This window comes from Mastigoproctus giganteus, chromosome 10 (genome assembly GCF_048544385.1).
Source record: "Mastigoproctus giganteus isolate SK-2022 chromosome 10, ASM4854438v1, whole genome shotgun sequence".
NCBI lineage: Eukaryota > Metazoa > Arthropoda > Arachnida > Uropygi > Thelyphonidae > Mastigoproctus > Mastigoproctus giganteus.
The window spans coordinates 85,064,994-85,087,351 of record NC_143584.1 but is presented as its reverse complement, the minus strand read 5'-3'; the positions used below and the strand labels follow the sequence as shown (position 1 = coordinate 85,087,351).

The following is a 22,358-nucleotide window of genomic DNA, read 5'->3' as shown; positions in this document are numbered from 1 at the left end:
CAATAATACTACCAATTTTGTATGCATTAGGGTACCTATAGACGCTCCAGCATAGGCCACCTGAATGGCCATCTGGCTCGGTCTGTGTAAATTTGAGCGACGACAGATATTGCCTGTAGATGTGGTTTTCCCAAATATGGTACACACACACACACACAAAGAACCTTGTGAAGGCACACTCAATGCCATAAACAAATTCCCTACTTGATAAAATTGTTCTATAATTATTAGCTTCACAAATTCTGATTGTAATTGGGCCTCTGACTTGGTAATTTCCAGATTCTGGGTTATAAGAGTGAGCAAACAGCAGGTTAGACAAAAAAAAACCAAACACAGTGAACGAAACAAATAATTCATATTTAATGCACCTTAAATTCTTCTTCACTACTTAAGCTGTATGAAGAAATTCTTCTTCGCTACCCTTAAAGATATTACTGTATTACTCCATTTGAATTGTTACAGTATATTTTTAAAAACAATTTTACATTGGACTGACCTACTATTTATATACTGTTCCAAATGAGCAGTTGCACTAAGAATTTTTCTAACTTTACCAGTTTCAACTGCCTGAGGCAAGTTTTTAATTTTGAAAAACTTAAAATTAACCTGAGGTTAATTTTAATCAAAAATTATTTACGATTGACAATGTCTAAAAAACGACTTTCGAATTTGGCAATAATTTAAATAGAAAATAACGTTTTGGAAAAAATAAACATAAATGAAATAATTAATAAATTTGCATTTCTTAAAGCAAGGAAACATAAATTTGTATATATATTTTTTTAAAATTATAATTTTCCTTTTATTTTATTGTGATAGAATATGATTACTATGATTTAGAATTTAAAGTTTATTTCCAGAATTTCAGAATGATTTTGTTATTTGTTATTATTATTAGCCTTATGGTGTAAAGAAGCCTGAGGCTTCTGCACCAGGCAAAAAAAAAAAAAAAAAAAAAAAAAAAAAAATTCTGAATTATCCTCAGAGAGAGAGAGAGAGAGAGAGAGAGAGAGAGAGAGAGAGAGAGAGAGAGAGAGAGAGAGAGAGAGAGAGAGAAGGGAATCACCAAGAAAGAGAAGAATGATGATATCCAGCCCAGGACGCTGGGTGTGCCAAGCCAGATGTGAGCCCCTGGAGTTATTTTTGCTTGTTGTTTCATTATATTATATGTGAGATATATTAATGTTAATAAATTAATGTTAATTATTTACGCCTTATTTTATTTTTTAATCCAAATATTTTGGGCCGGAAAATTTGTTTTCGCTTACTGGCAGCGGATAGGGTCGCGGCAGCCCTGGGCACAACTATGACAAGTATTGAAATAAACAACACCACAATGACAAGTATTGAAATAAACAGCACTTTATTTTAGAGTACTTAGCCAAGTGGAAACTCATCAATAATCTGAAGTTAAACATTTATGACTATGAGAGAACTGAAACTATGGTAAGAAAGACTATCTTTTTTCAAACGCCTGAAATAAAGTAATCAGGAACAGCTTCAATATTCCATGTAAACTTACATGCAAGTATTATACATCTGTTAAAGCCTATGTATTTTATACAATCTTAGTTCTTGAGCTTACCTTTTTAAGATGGCTGAGAGATATGGAAATCCCTTTCACCTGGAGTGATTCTGGGCGATAATTTGGATTCGTATTCATAGAAATAACCTTGCTATCAACAATCACCAAAGAGCTATCTGGGCTATTATTGATTGAGGGAAAAAACTGATGTTAAAAAGAATTATAAACTCAGTCCTGTAATTAGAATACTAAATGGTCTATGTAACCAAAAATTAAATACCCGAGCAGAGTGGCGGTCCCAGTATTTTCTAAAGAAGGGGGCTAAAGTTTTCTGGAGAATCAGGATTTTCCAAAGGGAGGACTAAAAGCAGTATTCCAGAGAATCATTGAGCTTTAATTAATCATCACATAGCAGTAAAAAAAAAAAAAATTACACATTATTTTGATCATAAGGGGGACTATAGCCCCTTTAAACCCCTACCTTGGACAGCCACTGCCTGAGCATTATGAATTATGATAGGTTCTGTTATTATCAGCACATCAGGAGGTATTTGAAAGGAAATAAAGAAAATTCCATTTACGAGATTAAAGAGAATTATGAGGGTGAAGTGGTTTCTTAAGGGAAGATCCCTGAAGATGTATGGCTGTCTTTCTTCCTATCGTCTCCTATGCATCTGTCCTTGGGAATATAGAGTTGATAATTTCATGATCAGGACACAATGTCTTTGGAATGTATTATCATAATGAAATGATGCCACTATAATAACTTCGGTTAATTTACTGCATATAGACATGATGCATTTGCACTAACTTACATGTCTGGAACATATGTTATTATCTTAATGTGTTATCAAAGTTTAATAAACTATCTCCAGAGATGTTAGACAGATTACTGCAGTCAAACAGCTTATAGATTTGCACGTTGCTAAAAGAACTCTATTGTATTAAACAAAGAATAGCACAAGACTTAGTATAAGTAGCATGGCTTCTTGTCCTGATCAGGGCATTTAGTATGTCATAAGCATATGTTAAAAAAAGTGAAAATTATTGATTAGATCTTGAGATGGGACCTCTGACAATAACAGTAGAATAATGAGTAAATAATTTTTTCCAAGTGTTGATATAGTTAAATTGAAACACACACACACACACACACACACACACACACACACACACACACACACACACACACACACACACACTTGAAAAAAGTAACTGGACACTTGTTTCAAAGAAACTTTTACTGATCAATATTTAATTAATATCTCGGCCCACCTTTGGTCTTAATTAATTACTGTATCCTAGTTGGTAGATCCCAACTCTCTTTGATAATGGGAATAGGTTTATGGATTTTCTTAGCCCAAAACAAATGTTCCAGTTTTTCCCAAAAATGTTCAGCAGGGTAAAGGTTGGCTGGGCAGGCCAAAGAAGCTTTTATACCTACATGTCTATGTGTACAGTACATGGCATACTGTTATGCTGAAAAGAGGCCCCCCCTTCTGCTCTAGTATGTAGAAAGAGTGGAACTGTCAGCAATGTCAATATACAGCATGGCATTCACGTTCTAGGAATAATGACCAATAGACCAATTCAAAACCACAAGAAACAACCTCAGATGGGGGACAACACTATTATATAACATATTCCTAGCATCTTCCAAACCCAACCATAGCCAACAGATCAGAAAACCATGTACCATTATTTGTCACTCCATAATATAGCTTTCCAATATTCAAGGGACCAATTACAATGGGCTGTGATGTGTTTTTGTGTTGTGCAGTTCCTCCATAAAATCTGATGCGATGAAGCTCCCTATTTATCACCCTTGCATTAAATTGGCTTGATCAGTAAAAATTGAACAGTAAATTAAGAAATATATGATATAATAAATTAGTTCCATAAACAAATTTGGTGTATATATATATACAAAGGGTACTAGGAAAGTTTTGCAATATGACGCAACAATGAATCACAGGAAGCTGCTTGTTGCTGCATGTTGAGACATGTTCATACGTGCATAGTAGCCGCCGCGCCAAGTCGATGGGCTCAGCTATTCATTAGTAGTGAGAGTGTAAAGTGCTTGCGATGGCATCGTGGTCACGAAATGAGATAAGGACAGTTTTGCGGTATAATTTCGTGCGTGGTTTAACCATAGACCAGTGCTTAGAAGAAATGACTCTTGCACTAGATGATCATTGTCCACATCGTACAACGATATTCAGGTGGTATAGAGAATTCCAAAGGGGAAATTTCACTCTGGAGGATTCGGAGAGGCCGGGAAGGCCACGAACGTCAGTTACGGAGGAAAACGTTACTGCTGTGAGGAAAATGCTTGACGAAAACAGGCGAGTGACCTACCAACAGATAGAGGATACTTTGGGCCTAAATGCACCAGCAATTCGTTCGATTCTGCAAGATCATTTGCACGTGAAGAAACTTTGTTCTCTCTGGGTGCCGCATCAACTGACTGAAGAGCAGATGACACGACGTGTGACTTGGTGCCGGGAGATGTTAAAAAAGTTTGATAAGGGACAATCTCGGTATGTGAACAACATCGTGACAGGTGACGAGACTTGGCTGTACTATTACGATCTGCCGACCAAGGCTCAAAACAAAGTTTGGGTCTTTGATGATGACGACACACCCGTAATTGTCAGAAAATCCCGATCTGTAAAGAAGAAAATGATAGCTGTATTTTTCAAATCGAGTGGAATTGTGGAACGTGTCGTTTTGGACACGCAGAAGGCAGTCACAGCTAAGTGGTATACTGAACAATGCCTGCCTAAAGTCATTGTATCTATGAAGAACCTGCGGCCAAAGTCAAGAATGGACACCTGGTACCTCCATCACGAAAATGCTCCAGCTCACCGCGCCAAAGCCTGCACCGAATATTTGACCACGACAGGACTGAAACTTCTCGAGCACCCTCCCTACAGTCCAGACCTTGCTCCCTGCGACTTTGCACTGTTCCCCGCATGTGAAAATGAAGCTAAAAGGGAGGCGGTTTTCCAGTGATGAGGACCTTCTACGGGCTTGGGACAACGAGTGTGCTTTACTCCCTAGTGAAACTTGGCAGAACTGGTTTAAAGATTGGTTTCGGAGGATGGAGAGGTGTATTGAATGTAGAGGAAATTACTTTGAAAAAATTAAATAAACAAAGCTGTATTGCAAAACTTTCCTAGTACCCTTTGTATATCATGGTGCATTTCCATATCCTTAAACTGCTTAAATATAAAATTTCATGGATTTTCATGAACTTTTATATTTGGCTTTTTAAAATTATTCCAAATTTCATTAAAAAGCAAAATATAAAATTCAGTGTTTCAGCCACATGATATTTAAATAGCTTATGTGATGTGTGAAATCCAGCATTTATTATTTTAACACATAGAATATACCTATACTGCAGCACTGAATATTGTATTGTTTGTTGATTTTTTTGACTGCAGATGAACAAAAGAGAAGGTTTTCCGTTTAAGCAGTGGGCATAAATTAGATGCTTTCTGAAAAGTTTTTTCCCCCCTTTGGTTATTAGTTGACTAACTAAATATACAAGCATTAGTAGAGGCATATGATGCAAGAAAGCAAGCTTATGCAGCATCAGCCAAAAAAAAAAAAAAAGCTCCCATTTCACTCCTCCGTTCGTTCCAAATACCTGTCTACCTCAGCCTTAAATTTATTTAGGCTATCAACTTCCACAACAAAGAATGGAAGTCTGTTCCATCAACCAACAACACACTGGCTAAAGGCAAACTTCTGCCCATCTATCCTACATCTGTCTTCCCTTGATTTGAATTTATGACCTCTCAGGTGATTATTCCTAGCAAAAGCAAGATCAAGAATCCCATCAGCATTGAGCATGCTCAAATGATTCAACACTTTATACACCTCAATCAGATCACCTTGCAGGTGTCTAGTCTCCACACACTGTAATTTGCAAAACTTAAGCCTTTCTTCGTAAGAGCAACCCTTTGTTCCGTCACTAATCTTGTTGCCCTTCTTCTGTACTCATTCCAACAGCTTCTACATCCTTCTTAAAAATAAGGCCTCCAGACCTGTATACAGCACTCTAGGTGTGGACTGACCATTGCCTTATACAAGGGAATAAATCACCTCCATACCCCTGCTAGAAAAATTCCTGTATATCATTGGCAAGACACTATGAGCTACTCTTGCAGACCCATCTGCACTGCTCAGAAAACTTCATATCTGCCTGCACAATTACCCCCAGGTCCTTTTCGTTCTCTACCAGTGTCAGTATAGTACTACAGAATTGATATGTCACTCAGGGGATTACTGCTTCCCATATACAGTATTTTGCATTTGTCAATGTTAAACTTCAGATGTCACATCTCAGCCCATCTGCCACAACTTTTCTAGATCCTGTTGCAGAAGCATACTTTGATTAGTGTCCTTAACAACCCTGCCAACATTGTCTGCAAACTTGGACATTAAGCTTGATATACCATTATCAATATTTATAAATACAGAAAACAACAATGGACCCCAACACTGAACCCTGAGGGACTCCACTAATAACATTAGTCCACAATGAGTTGTGTACATTGATTACCATTCTCCGTCTTCTCCCACTCAGCATCCCTTTATCCATAGCAGCAATTTGCCTCCAATGCCACGCTGCTCAAATTTGTTCAGCAGTCTTCCAACGTGCAACAGTATCAAAAGCCTTTCTAAGATCCAAATATATGATATCAAAGTTATTCCCTGTATCCAGTTCCTTTGTGACCTCATCATAGTACCCAATCAAATTGGTCAGGCAAGACTTTCCCTTAACAAAATCATGCTGTGTCCAATCTATAAATGAAGTCTTGTCTAGATGATCCTGCAGTGCTTCTTTAACCAGTGCCTCCATTAATTTTCCTGGAACAGAAGTTATACTACCAGGTCTATAATTACCTTGTGTCGCACTTTGATCTTCCTTTGTGAATTGGGGTCACATTTGCACATCTTCAGTCTATGGGAAACCTCCCTGAGTCCAAAGAAGCCTCTCATAATTATGACTAAGGGTTTGCTTACTTCCTTTGCTGCCTCCTTTAATATAACTGGATAGATCCCATCCACCCTGGGTGCCTTTTTTTATGTTTACCTTCAACAATTCTTTCTCCACTTTCCTCTCAGTTATTAAAAAATCATCTAACTCACTGCCATTTACCTCACCTCTGGCATTCCTCTCCCTGAGTAACTCCTCATGGGTGAATGTAGATGCAAAATACTCATTTAGTTTGTTAGCCACCTGAGCAGGATCATCAACAGTTGAACCATCAATATCCAGTGGACCAATCTGATTTATTCCTTTCCTTCCTAGAGTGAACTCTTTGTTTGTTTTTCTTTGCATCCTTTGCCAAAAATTTCTCATAATCTACCTTTGCCTGCCTAATCTCCTTTGTGACTTGGTTACAGACCAGCTTATATCTATCATAGGCTTCATGTCAGCCATTAATTTATATGTATCCCATGCATTTTTCTTCTCTGCCATATGTCTCATTAGTTCATCTGCATCCATTTAGGCCTAAACCTTGAACAATATTTCTTAGTTGGTATGTAAAGCCTAGTAGCTTCCAAGATAAATTCTTTGAATGCTTCCCATTTTGAATTTACTGTTGCAAACATCATCAGTTAGCCCCCACTGTATAGAATTTAAATACTGTCTCAGACCACCGTAGTCGCCTTTACGAAAGCAAAAACCCTTCCCTTTACCCCTGATGGTAGTTACCTCTTTGAGTAAATCCCACTTCAGCACACTGTGATCACTGCCACCTAGTGGTTCCTTTATCTGCAGATTCTTAATGCATGAAGAATCACTACTGATAATCAGATCAAGAGTATTACTTCCTCTAGTTGCCTCCCAAACATGCTGACGTAGAAAACAATCATCCAATAACTCCACAAAAGCCTTTCTAGTGTGCTAGTGTGCGAGTGACCAAACTGCAAATTCCAGTCAATATCTGTGAAATTAAAATTCCCCATTATAATACTCTTTGATTTATTGGCCTACTCTATTTCCCTGTACAGTTTCTTACTATACTCATTTGAGTCATTAGGCCTATAACACACTCCTACTCTCAATTTTGATCTCCCAATGCTTATGTCACACCAAACTGACTCGACACTGCACTCTCCAGCGATGTCGACTGGCTTCACTTCCTTGGATTTTATGTGTTTCTTGAAAAAGCCATGAATTAGGGTTGAATTTGAAAGTGTCTGCAATTCTGCCCAGACACGATTGGAGGGATTATATGATGAGAGCCTTGTCGATCAATTCGGCCCTGGAAAGATTGTGCAAGGCTCAAGGGGTAGAATTTTTTTCAGATTGGTGTGTACTTGTAAATAGGAGAGACTGCTTCTACAGGGATAGAATACACTTAAATAGAAATGGTGCAAGAATATTTGCCTATGCTATCGAGGCAGTGTTAGGTGGGTCAGAAAACTGCTAGCTTGGGAGGGATACAAGGACTACTAGATTAACAGTAGCCACTGGCAGAGGTGAAAGTGATTCTTGCACTGCTTCTATTGGAATGAGCAGTAGCCTGGAAAACAAGATGCAGGATATTTCAGAGACTACTGGGAGTCATTGTGGTACAAGTAAACACATGGGCTGTGTTAAGGTAGCTAAGAATAGGAACAGGTGCATGTATACTTGCATGTACACCAATGCTAGGAGTTTGGTAAATAAATTTGAGGCATTGCTCAAAACATCAAAGGCAGATATTGTTAGGATATCAGAGACGTGGTGAAACACAGATATAAGGAATGCAGAACTGGAATTTGGCGAGTACAATGTGTACAGAAAGGATAGACAGGATAGAACAGGAGGAGGAGTTATGCTATTTTATGTGAAGAAACACATAAAATCCAAGGAAATGGAGCCAGTCGACATTGCTGGACAGTGCAGTGTCGAGTCAGTTTGGTGTAACACAAGTATTGGGAGATCAAAATTGAGGGTAGGAGTGTGCTATAGGCCTAATGACTCTGATGAGTATAATAAGAAACTACAGGGAAATAGAGTGGGCCAGTAAATCAGAGAGTCTTATAATGGGGGATTTTAATTTCACCAGTTGTTGACGGGAATTTGTGGTTTGGTCACTGACACACTAGAAAGGCTTTTGTGGATTTATTGGATGACTGTTTTCAACATCAACATGTTCGTGAGGCAACTAGAGGGAGTAATACTCTTTATCTGATTATCAGTAGTGATTCTTCATGTATTAAGAATCTGCAGATAAAGGAACCACTTGGTGGCAGTGATCACACTGCCACCTAGTGGGAAGGGTTTTTGCTTTCATGAAGGAGACTACGATGGTCTGAGACAGTATTTAAATTCTATACAGTGGGACCAACTGATGATGTTACCAACAGCAAATTCAAAATTTGAAGCATTCAAAGAACGTATCTTGGAAGCTACTAGGCTTTACATACCAACAAGAAATATTGTTCAAGGTTTAGGCCTAAATGGATGTCAGATGAACTAATGAGACATATGGCAGAGAAGAAACATGCAAGGCATACATATAAATTAATGGGTGACATGGAATCCTATGATAGATATAAGCTGGTATGTAACCAAGTCACAAAGGAGATTAGGCAGGCAAAGGCAGATTATGAGAAATCCTTGGCAAAGGATGCAAAGAAAAACAGAAAAGAGTTCTTTACCTATGTAAACTCTAGAAGGAAAGAGATGAATCAGATTGGTCCACTGTATATTGATGGTTCAGCAGTTGAGGATTCTGCTCAGGTGGCTACAAACCTAAACGAGTATTTTGCATTCACACATGAGGAGTTATTCAAGAATGGGAATGCGAGAGGTGAAGTAAACTCTGACAGTGAGCTAGATGATTTTGTAATAACTGACAGGAAATTGGAGGGAAATTGTTGAGGATAAACATAAAAAAGGCACCTGAGGTGAATGAGATCTATCCAGTTATATTAAAGGAGGCAGCAAAGGAAGTAAGCAAAACCTTAGCCATAATTATGTGAGCTTCTTTGGACTCAGGGAAGGTACCCATAGACTGGAGATTTCTTGTGTTCCATTTCACAAAGGAGGATCAAAGGCTGACACAAGTAATTATAGACCTGTGAGTTTAACTTCTGTTCCAGGAAAATTAATGGAGGCACTAGTTAAAGAAGCACTGCAAGATCATCTAGACAAGACTTCAGTTATAGCTTGGACACAGCAAGGGTTTGTTAAGGGAAAGTCTTGCCTGACCAATTTGATTGGATACTATGATGCAGTCACAAAAGAACTGGATGCAGGGAATAACTTTGATATTATATATTTGGATCTTAGAAAGGCTTTTGATACTGTTGCACATGGAAGACTGCTGCACAAATTGGAGCAGTGTGGCATTGGAGGCAAATTGCTGCTTTGGATAAAGGGTGGTTGAGGGGGAGAAGACAGTTTTGTTTGTTGTTATTTGGTTTTTAGGAGCATTAGCAACTAAGGCCATATTGCTCCTGGGTATGTGGTGGTCATTCCCTGACCTTTCCGCATCCTTTGTATTTGGTGGTGACGGGCTCTAACCCCAGTCTAATCAAGAAGCGTGTGCTACGCACTGCTGCTCCTTCCCACCTGGCTACGGAGGCGCCTGAAAAGACAGAGAGTAGTAATCAATGGACACTGCTCATCGTGGACTAATGTTATTAGTGGAGGCCCTAGGGTTCAGTGTTGGGTCCATTGTTGTTTTCTGTATTTATAAATGATATTAATGATGGTATATCAAGCTTAATATCCAAGTTTGCAGATGATACAAAGGTTGGCAGGGTTGTTAAGAACACTACTGACGCTATGCTGCCGCAACAGTATCTGGAAAGTTTGAGCAGATGGGCTGAGAGGTCGCAAATGAAGTTTAATATTGACAAATGTAAAGTACTAAATATGGGAAACAGTAACAACGGTGCAACATATCAACTCTGTGGTACTACACTGACAGTGGTAGAGAATGAAAAGGATCTGGGGATAATTGTGCAGGCAGATATGAAGTTCTCTGAGCAGTGCAGACGGGCTGCAAGAGTAGCTCGTGGTGTCTTGTCTATTATTCCCTTGTATAAGGCAATGGTCAGACCACACCTTGAGTACTGTATACAGGTCTTGAGGTCTCATTTCAAGAAGGATGTAGTGCTTGTGGAACGAGTACAGAGAAGGGCAACGAGATTAGTGAATGGAACAAAGGGTTTCTCTTATGAAGAAAGGCTTAAGTTTTGCAAATTACAGTGTCTGGAGACTAGGCACCGGTGAGGTGATCTGATCTGATAGAGGTGTATAAAGCCTTGAATGGTTTAAGCATGCTGAATGCCGATGGGATTCTTCCTCTTGCTCAGAATAATCACCTGAGAGGGCATACATTCAAAATGAGGAAAGACAGATATAGGATAGATGTGCGGAAATTTGCCTTTAGCCAGCGGGTAATTGGTTGGTGGAACAGACTTCCATCCCTTGTTGTGGAAGTTGATAGCCTAAATAAATTTAAGGCTCAGCTGGATAGGTATTTCGAATGAATGGAGGGGTGAAATGGGAGTGTTTTTTTTTTTTTTTGGCTGATGCTGCATAAGCTTGCTTTTTCACATCTTATGCCTCTACTAATGCTAATGCTTAACGAATAGCAGAACCCCCCTCCTCTCTTCCTATCCTGTCTCTCCTTCCAGTACACATTGTACTCCCCAAATTCCAGTTCTTCATTCCCTATATCTGTGTGACACCTTGTCTCTGATATCCCAACAATATCTGCCTTTGATATTTTGAGCAATACCTTAAATTCATGAAATTTATTTACCGAACTCCTAGTATTGGTGTACATGCAAGTATACATGCATCTGTTCCTATTCTTATCTACACCCCAATACAACCCGTGTGTTTACTTGTACCACAATGACTACCAGCAGTCTCTGAAATACCCTGCATCTTGTTTTTCAGGCTGCTGCTCATTCCAATAGAAGCAGTGCAAGAATCACTTTCACCTCTGCCAGCGGCTACTGTTAATCTATTAGTCCTTGTATCCCCCTCCCCAAGCTAGCAGTTTTCTGACCCACCTAACACTGCCTCGATAGCATCAGCCAATATTCTTGCACCCTTTCTATTTAAGTGTATACCATCCCTGTAGAAGCAGTCTCTCCTGTTAATAAGTACAGACCAGGCAGAAAAAAAATTCTACCTCTTGAGCCTTGCTCAGTCTTTCCAGGGCCTAATTGATCGACAAGGCTCTCATTATCATATACTCCCTCCTACCATGTCTGTGCAGAATTGCAGACATTTTCAAATTCAACCCTAATTCCCGGCTTTTTTTCAACAGCGACCTGTATTTGTTAAGTAATTCCGCCGGTCTCCTACTCTTAATATCATTAGTGCCAATGTGTACAACAATATCACCTTTTGTGCCCTTAAGATTTAGATAGATATGCCACTCTGAAGGATGTACAATGTGACTTTGTTAAGGGAAATTATGTTTAACAAACTTAGTAGGCTGTTTTGACAGTTACTCATGTAGGGAACAGTTTCAGCATAATTTTTTTTGATTTTAGGAAGGTATTTAGGAAGGTTTAGAGATTATTGTATAAGTTGGAATATGTTGGGATTACTGGTAAGATTCTAAGATGGATTGCTAGGTGGCTGCAGGGCAGAAGGTTATGATTAATGGCTAATTTTCAGATTGGTGTAATCCACAAGGGATTGTTCTTGGACCACTGTTGTTTCTCATTTTCATAAATGAGATCGGTGAAGGGATAGAAGGCATGATGCCAAAATTTTCAGATGTTGTAAAGATTGGTAGAATTGTTAATGATGAGTGCCAATGCAGCACTCCAGAATGACTTAAACAGACTTCAGAGATGGTCAAGGGTGGAAGCTCTGTTTTAATGCTACTAAATGCAAGATCTTGCACTTGGGGAAATAACAACTTCCAAATAAATTATACACTTGATGGGGTTGAATCAGAAGGTAATTCACTTCTGAATCAGAAGTAATCTCACTATAAAAGGCAATCGTAAGACCACATTTGGAATAATGCATTCAACTATGGGGACCTCATTTAGATATAAATGGCATTCTGAAGGACATACAACATGGTAAGCTATTTTGAAAGCTACTATTGAGCTGGCTGTAGAGGACAATTTCGATATAGTTTATTTGGATTTTAGTAATGCATTTCGCTCACTCCCTTCTGAGGTTACTGTATAAGCTGGAACATGTTAGGATTACTGGAAATATTCTAAGATGTATCACAGGATGGCTGCTGATCAGAAGGCAAAAGGTTGTGACTAATGAATATTCTTCAGATTTGTGTAATGTCAGCGGTGGGATTCCTAAGGATTAATTTTTAACAACTGTTTCTGATTTCATAAATGAAGTTGATGAAGGGTATGATGTCAAAATTTTCAATGATATAAATATGGAGTCGTTAATGATCAGTGCTAAGCAGATCTCCTTCGGGATAGTTTAGAAAAGGACATGTTGGATAGACAACTTGTCTAACTGAGACCCGCTAATATTCGTAAAATTGGACAAATGCTAACTTATTGTGATTTTCTCTTATAGAGGATCTGTGTCCTCATTTTGAATTAAATTTTTTACAATCAAATAAAAACTAAAACATTAAATGAAATATAAGATATTAAGAAATATTATATTTTAGAAATATTACAGATATTTTAGAAATTTCAAGTCAGAAATTTTTATCTGAGATTTTTTCAAGTTTTTCATGATTAATTAACTGCATCCAGGTAAGGTATAATTAGAATAGTTGGAAATAGTATTGAAACACCTGCCAAAGATAGATGAACAGGACAAAGGAGTGAAATCAAACTTTGACCGTAAATCCATGCATGGCAAATAATTGGAGGTATAAAGGGAGATAAATTTAGGGTCAAAGCTTGATTACACAAATTGTCCAACCAACATGTCACAGTATGAATTTTTGAGACAATAGGATTCCATAATGTTTTTTATACAATGTTGATGATTCAGAAAAGTGACAACAAAATGTAAGTTCTTACATTTGGGGAATAGTAACACCCGAAAATAACTTGTACATTTTGTATGGTAGAACTAAAACTGTATAAATCTGGTAGAACTAAAACAGGATCTTGGATTTATGATATGGACAGATAAGAAGTACTGTGACCAGTGTAAACAGGCAGAAAGCCCATGGTGTCAATTGATAATTAACAATATCCTGTAGAGATAGAGAGGTTATAATCCCACTGTATAAGGCAACTGTAAGGTCACACTTGGAATACTGTCCAAGTATAGAGATCTTGTAATAAAAAGAAAGAAACAAAAAAAAATGACAATTGAACTTCTTGAAAGGGTCCAAAGACAGGTGACTCCCAGGGTAAGATTAATAAAAGGACAACCATACAAGGAAAGACTTTGATTATGTGGGCTAGAGCTTGGCAATGAGGCACCTTAGAGGGGACCTGATTGAGGTTTATAAGGCTCTGAGAAGGGTTAGTAAAATAAATGAACACAAAATTTAAACTGTTATAAACAATTCCAGAACATAAATTCAAATTACAGGGGTTCAGACTAGATTACTGACAGTTTTCTTTTACCTAGCAATTTGTTAATTACTGGAGCAAGTTGCCTCCACAGGTAATCAGAACTAACAGTTTTAAAAAAATTAAAAGGTCAATTGTTGTAATCGAGGTTGCGCTATATGGCTAATACTATGATTAGTTACCCAACAACCCAGTTTTTCAGATGATACACGGATGAGTATAATATCATTTCTTTTCAATGATTTTATTTATTTATAAAATATAAACTACAGTACAACCTCAATTACAACAATGTTATTTGGACCAACAATTGTGCCAATTGCTGGACCAAGATCACTGTCTGTTCACACAGTGAGGAAAAGGCCTGAGTTTGAATCTGGTCAGAAAGGGAGGAATTTTTTTGGCATTCACACAAAATTACATATACAGCCACACTGGCTGTATATGCATTTTTTTTTTTAAAAACTGCTCTCTACCTCATTTTTGAATTTTTGTAATTGACAGTGCACGCAACCAATTCCAAGAAGGGGTCGTTTTTATATAATTACCCAATCTGTGATTGGAAACTGGTTTGTGAATTACAAATATGTAGTTCTACATATATATATATATATATATATATTTGCCATTTGTTTATTCTTTAGCTTTAGAGCACTGGATACATAAGAAAATATGAAAGATAAAAACTTACGTAAATGTGTTTCTCAAAGGAACAATTGATCCCAAAGTATTGTAAACAGTTGCTTGAATGTTAACCACCCTATCTAAAAGCAAAGATAGAACATATTGATAAGTGATTTTACCTTTCAAGATAAAAAAAATTCATTAATTTAAGAATGCATAATGATTACAATATGATGGTATTTTCTGCTTAGATTAATATTTTAAATAAATACTATTACTTTCATTGTGAAAGACTTAATCATATATTTGCATTTAACATTCACATTTGAATATGCCATAAAAATGGGAGAGTTCTTTTAACCTTTTAGAAATTCTGTGATTTTACTGAAACTGGTTTCAGGAGACTAGATATAGAAAGATCATTTCTTTTCTTAAGCTCAAATAAATAAACGTGCAATTAATCAGAACAGTAGATGCCACACTCACAGTTCACTCCCAGTTTGGTACCACCTCCCCAGATGTGGGAACAATATCCATGATAGCGTGAATTGAGATTTGTACAGAAGAAAGAAGTTACTTTTTAGAAGAAAAATAATGCAGAGATTTAAAGAGAAAACACAGTTTTTAGATTATTTTTGCAAGATATAAGATAGGATTGAATTTCAAAAGGATTAAAATTAACAAAGTTATCTTTGACCCACTGGAAAATTACATGAAGATCAGCATTTAAGGAATTTGTTGTCTATATTCAAGAAGTTGAAGCTCTTTGTTCACAAACTGGAAAGTGAAATGCAATGAGCTATCACAGCAAAACTAAGTGTAGGATTTCCAGTCAATGCAATAATCTCATTAATATACAAGAGGAAAAGGGTGAGAGAAAGAACCTTGAGGAACACCAGCATTAGTCGAGAAGTTAGACGACAGAGCACCATCTATCGTCATCTACAGCAAGTGGTCAGAGAGAAAACTGGATACCCATAAAATGGAAGCTTGTTTAGAAGACCTTTAGGCCAAACAAGATCAAAAGCCTTAGAAAGGAAGAAATATTTACAAGCAATGAAGAATCAATTAGCTATTTCTATTGTTTCACAACTCTTTTATTTAATATATAATTATTGTATCTTGTAAAAACTAAAATGTTCTGTAAGCAGCATGCCCTTGAGGTTAGCAAGTAGAGGGTGCCACTTTTCTCTCTTGGATTCGATTCCTGTTGCTTGCAACCACATTGAGAAGTACTTCCTGTTACGACATGGACTTTCATGGGCTCTTTCATACACCAGCTTGCACAGCTATTCCCTCTGTTTATTTTATGAAGTAGTAGTAGTGGCATGTGATGCAAGAAAGCAAGTGTATGAGCTTATGCAGCATCATACAAAAAAAAAAAAAAAAAAAAAAAACACACCATTCCCTCTAAATGCCTGTTCAGTTCCTCCTTAAATTTATTCAACCTATCAACTTCCACAACAACAGATGGAAGTTTGTTCCAGCAATTAACCATCCGCTGGCTAAAGGCAAATTTCCGCACATCTATTCTACATCTGTCCTTTCTTAATTTGAATTTATGCCCCCTTAGGTTCATAATCTGAACAAGTGGAAGGATCCCATTAGAATTCAGCGTGCACAACCCATTCAAGGCCTTATACACCTCAATCAGATCACCACCCAGGTGCCTAGTCTCCAGCCACTGCAATTTGCAGAACTTAAGCCTCTCTTGGTAAGAGGATCCCTTCATTCCCCTCGCCAATCTTGTTCCCTTCTCTGTACACGCTCAAGTAAATCTACATCCTTCCTAAAATGAGACCTCCAGACCTGTACGCAATACTCAAGGCATGGCCTGACTATTGCCTTATACAGAGGGACAATCACCTCCTTCTCCCTGCTAGCAAAATTCCTATATATCATTGACAAAACCCCATGACCTACCCTGGCAGCCTGTCTGCATTGCTCAGAAAACTTCATATCTGACTGCACAATTACTCCCATGTCTTTTTCATTTTCTACCTCCTTAAGTGTAGTACAACACAGTTGGTACGTTTTTCTGGGGTTACTTCTACCCATATGCAGTACTTTGCATTTGTCAAGGTTAAACTTCAGTTGCCACTTCTTGGCCCATCTGCCCAAATTATCTAGATCCTGTTGCAGTAGCACACTGCCATTACTGTCATTAACAACCCTGCCAACCTTTGTATCATCTGAAAACTTCGATATTAAGCCTGATATACCTTCATCAATATCATTGATAAATATACAAAACAACAGTGGACCTAACACCGAACCCTGTGGGACTCCACTAATAACATTAGTCCACGAAGGGCAGCACCCATTGATTACCACTCTCTGTCTTCTCCCACTTAACCATCCTTTTATCCATTGTAGCAACTTACCCTTAATACCATTCTGCTCCAATTTGTACAATAGTCTTCCATGCGCAACAGTGTCAAAATCTTTCCTGAAATCCAAATATACGATATCAAAACTATTTTTTGCATCCAGTTCCTTTGTAACCACATCATAATATCCTATCAAATTTGTAAGACAAGACTTTCCCTTAACAAACCCATGCTGTGTCTGAATTATTGCTGCAGTCTTGTCTAGATGATCCTGCAATGCATCTTTAACCAGTGACTCCATTATTTTATCTGGAACAGAAGTTAAACTAACTGGTCTGTAATTACTCGTGTCACCCTTCGATCTCCCTTTGTGAATTGGGGATACATTTGCACATCTCCAGTCTGTGGGAACCTCCCCTGAGTCCAAGGATGCTCTCATAATAATGGCTAAGGGTTTGCTTAGTTGCTTTGCCGCCTCCTTTAATATAACTGGATAGATCCCATCCACCCCAGGTGCTTTTCTTATGTTTAATTTCAACAATTTCTCCTCCACTTTGCTCTCAGTTATTACAAAATCATTAAGTATCCTGCTACAATCTGATAACCTTCTGCCATTTTCAAACCTTAATAATTCCTCATGTGTGAATGTAGATGCAAAATACTCATTCAGTTTGTTTGATATCTGAGCAGGATCATCAACAGTCGAACCATCGATGTCAAGTGAACCAATCAGATTCATCCCCTTCCTTTTAGAGTTTATATAAGTAAAGAAATCCTTGCTGTTTTTCTTAGCACCTTTTGCCAAGGATTTCTCGTAATCTGCCTTCACCTGCCTAACCTCCTTTGTGACCTGATTACAGATTAGCTTATATCTGCCATAGGCTTCTGAGTCGCTTGATAATTTATATGCATCCCATGCATTTTTCTTCTCTGTTATGAGTCTCATTAGTTCATTAGATAACCATTTAGGCCTAAACCTTGAACAATATTCCTTAATAGGTATGAAACTTTTAGTACTTTCCACAATTAATTCCTTAAATGCTTCCCACTTAGAATTTACTGTTGGTAACATCGTCAGTTGATCCCACTGTACAGAATTTAAAAACTTTCTGAGACCACTGTACTCACCTTTACGGAAGCAAAAACCCTTTCCTTTACCCCTAATGGTAATTATATCTTTAAGTAAATCCCACATTAGTACACTTTGATCACTGCCACCTAGTGATTCCTTTATCTGCAAATTCTTAATACCCGAATGATCACTGCTGATAACCAGATCAAGAGTATTACTTTGTCTGGTTGCCTCTCGAACATGCTGAAACAATCATCCAATAAATCCACAAAAGTCTGACTAGTGTGTGAATGACCACCCACAAGTTCCATTCAATATCTGGAAAGTTAAAATCCCTCATTATAAGACATTCCGATTTACTAGCCCACTCTATTTCTCTGTATAATTGTTCATTGTACTCATTCGAATCATTAGGCCTATAACACACTCCTACTCTTATTTTTGCTTTCGCAGTGCTTATGTCACACCAAACTGACTCAACAGTGCACTGTTCATCTATATCAACTGTTGTGTAGCCCAAACACAGCATAAATGCAAATTATAGATAATACTGAAGCCTCATGGTTTGTTTGCTTCAGTAAAAATTCTAGATCACAAATATATCTGTTCTTAGAAGTCCAAATTTCTAAAAAAAGTCAGCTTTCTCTGACTCTCAGAAAAAAAAAAGGGGAAAAGAATGGCTCTGTAGAAATTCTGCCATCTGCAGTCTAACATGATGTATCTAGTATCCTTTTGTTATATTGCTTTTTGATATAATAATATACTTAATTATAGATTGCAAACATCAAGTTTTTTAGCATACTTTTAAAAATTGTTCAGAAAACTTACATGGATCTGTATCTCCAAACAGGTTTTTGGGTGCAGTAATCATATCACTTTCACATTTGAGTAATACAATGTCGTTATTAAGATCAGATATTTTCCCTCTGAAACACTGGGAAACTGTAATGTTAAAGAAATGAGAGTACAATTATTAAATGGCATGACTTTTATTTAGTTGCAATGACAAAAGAAAAGCAGTTGGACCTGATGCTTTTCACACTGTTTTTGACCACAGAACTTTTTGCAAATATAAATCTTTTAAAACAGTAAAAATTAATAATAAATTAAAAACAGTAATATTATACACAAATTATATTTAAAAAAATCAGCGATAAAAAAATTTGCTTGATATTTGAAAAACTTCTACGACCTTTTAGCAGAACTCCAGGATTCCATGACACACACTTGGAAAACCATTATTTTTGACCTTCTATGCCCCTCTTTCATTAAAAAAACATTAAAAATTCCTCAGAACCAATTTTGAAACCTATCATTTAAAAAATAAATTGGAATGAGTCAAAAATTGGAATAAGCCTATCAAAATTTTGATATAGCTTCATCGTAGTACTGGCCTAGATTTTTTTTTTTTTTTTTTTTGTTCTTTATAAATTCTAAAAATAAGGCTCGTGGAACTCTAATATTGTAAAATTAATGAAAACTCCATTTACATTCCTGTGATATAATGTAAAACTAGTAATATTTGAGAACAGGATGGTCTAAGATAAAACAAGGTAATGGAAAGATAAACATTTAAGTGCAGTGTAACGAACCTTACCTATAGAGTCTGATTCTTTGATAATATTTATAGGTTTTTTTGAATCCTTGATCTGAGAGACTTTGTCTATTGTCCACTTCTCAGCTTCTTTTGACAAGTCCAGAGCAGCTGTTTCCTATGTTTGTAAATGAAAGCCGTTAAATATTATATTATTCTGATATAAATGTACCCAACTGGTATAAAGGGCAAAGTTAAAATATTACATAACAATGTGGACTATATGTCAGTTTACCAGCGTTGAAACTATTATACTGCCAGAGAAGGATACAAAGGGGGGGGGGAACTCGACGGCTGGTGTGTTATGGTTGTTTTAGATCACATGGGGATCATTTGAAAACATCACAGGGGAAGGCACAATTTACCAAAAAATAATCTGTAAATTCTTTGGGAGAAAGGCATATGTGGGAAATAACTAATTCTAATAAATTAAACAACACTGCACTCTACATAAATTTTTTATGGGGGAGGGAACTTAGTTTATTGATAATATCCGGAAAGAAAACATTCCAATAACCCAACCATTTAAAGGCCAATTTTAATGAAGCCTCCAAATCCTTGCAGATATTGTCACATCTTAAAGTACACAGCTGACTATTATCACCATTCATGTGATATTGTGGAAACACACAATGAATGGCGCCTCCGTAGCCAGGTGGGAAGGAGCAGCAGTGCATAGCACACGCTTCTTGATTAGACCAAGGTTCGAGCCCGTCACCACCAAATACGGAGGATGCGGAAAGGTCAGGGAATGACCACTGCATATCTCGGAGCAATATGGCCTTAGTTGCTAATGTTCCTAAAAACTAAAATAACAACAATAACAACATAACACAATGAATAAGTTTTTTATTTAATAATAATAAAAATAATAAGCACTGAGCAAACTGTTTGCTTCTAAGTTCATGGATCTCATTTTGTGGAGGCACTCTGCCACCTTGGTATTGCACCACTCTAAATAAAAAGGCACTGCTCTAATGGAGAAATATATTGCTTTTTATTTAAAAGTGCATGCACTATCCAGACCCTGGTTTTGATCCTTTTTGTTATCTTATCAATTGGCAAGTGGGCATTGTGAAGACAAACAACCCCAGTGACAAAATACACTATATCCACAATATGTGGTATGCAAGATGGTGCAGTAAATAGTAGACATAAACATAATGCAGTAAATAGTAGTCTACGAGAAAAACATCAAGCTATGAAAGACTTTTTATAGCTTTCATAACTTGAAGCTTTTGCCCTAGATTTAATTAAGCCTAAAATAAAAATAAAAAAATCATTTTCTTCGCTGACATATGATAAATGTTCTAATGAAAAAAAAATTATTTTTATTTATTTATTTTTTTTTTTGGCACTGGTCAAAATCACTAGCTGCTAATACTTGTAGCAAGTTAAAGTTGGATCAACAGCTTAACGTTGAGAAAGACTGCAGTAGTACCCACAACCATGTGATTTTTTTGATTTTGACCCATGCAGATAAGCATTTAGGAAGACAACTGTAGTGTGTGTGTGTGATTTACGGACATCCCTTGTTGTGATGCAAATGGCATTATATTAAACTGGAACCAACCATCTAAAGGCACTTTTTCTTGAGGAGTCATATAACCAATACTCCATAGATCATTTTTGATCTTACCATTGCTTTATTTTTTTAGGTGAATGTGTTGGTACACTATGCTGTTGCCAACAGGCATTCAAATTATGCAGCCATTTCATACAGCTTTTTTTCATAATATTTTGATGAGTTCCATAAACATCAGCTTTAAAAAGATAAGGCCTAAAAATTTTCACTCATAGTTTTATTGGCATTTTGAATCTTTGTAGTGTTAATTCAGAGCGGAGATTTGTTTGTATAGAAATGTGCTCATTCTATTGTGTATACCAATGCGCAATAGAATGTACTCATTCTATTGTGCATTGGTATTCTAAACAAATTTTTAACATGTTTACCAATGCTATTGATTGTATAAGTATTTCCTGTATCCTATCTGTATTTCCCAGATATTGACTGCAACTTGTGAGTTGGTCGCTCACACACTAGCAAGGCTTTTGCAGATTTATTGGATAATCGTTTTCTATAGAAGCATGTTTGGGAGACAACCAGAGGGAGTAATACACTTGTTCTGATTATCAGTAGTGATTCTTCATACATTAAGAATCTTCAGATAAGGAACCACTAGGTGCCAATGATCACAGTGTGCTGATGTGGGATTTACTTAAAGATGTAACTACCATCAGGGGTAAAGGGAAGGGTTTTTGATTATGTAAAGGTGACTATGGTGGTCTCAGACAGTTTTAAATTCTATACAGTGGGACCAACTGTTGATGTTGCCAACAGCAAATTCTAAATGGGAAGCATTCAAAGAATTAATCTTGGAAAGCTACTAGGCTTTTCATACCAACTAAGAACTATTGGTCAAAGTTCAGGCCTAAATGGATTTCAGCTGAACCAATAAGATATGTGGCAGAGAAGAAAAATGCATGGGATACATATAAATTAACAGGTGACACAGAAGCCCGTGGTAGATATGTTTGTTTGTTATTTGGTTTTTAGGAGCATTAGCAACTAAGGCCATATTGCCCGGGATATGCAGTGGTCATTCCCTGACCTTTCTGCATCCTCCGTATTTAGTGGTGACGGGCTCGAACCCGGGTCTAATCAAGAATCATGTGCTACGCACTGCTGCTCCTTCCCACCTGGCT

The 22,358-nt window shown here is 37.1% G+C and overlaps 1 protein-coding gene across 1 annotated transcript in view; it reads right to left on the bottom strand.

Moving 5' to 3' along the window:
• LOC150079130 (adhesion G protein-coupled receptor D1-like) overlaps positions 1-22,358 on the bottom strand; it is a 255,790-nt gene that overhangs the window by 142,838 nt on the left and 90,594 nt on the right. Inside the window, exons 10-13 of the mRNA XM_090382962.1 lie at positions 19,656-19,770; positions 18,887-19,000; positions 14,724-14,796; positions 1,586-1,706 (exon numbers count right to left, since the gene is read on the bottom strand). Of these exons, the coding sequence (XP_090239088.1) occupies positions 1,586-1,706; positions 14,724-14,796; positions 18,887-19,000; positions 19,656-19,770 (423 nt within the window). The remainder of the gene's footprint in view (positions 1-1,585; positions 1,707-14,723; positions 14,797-18,886; positions 19,001-19,655; positions 19,771-22,358) is intronic.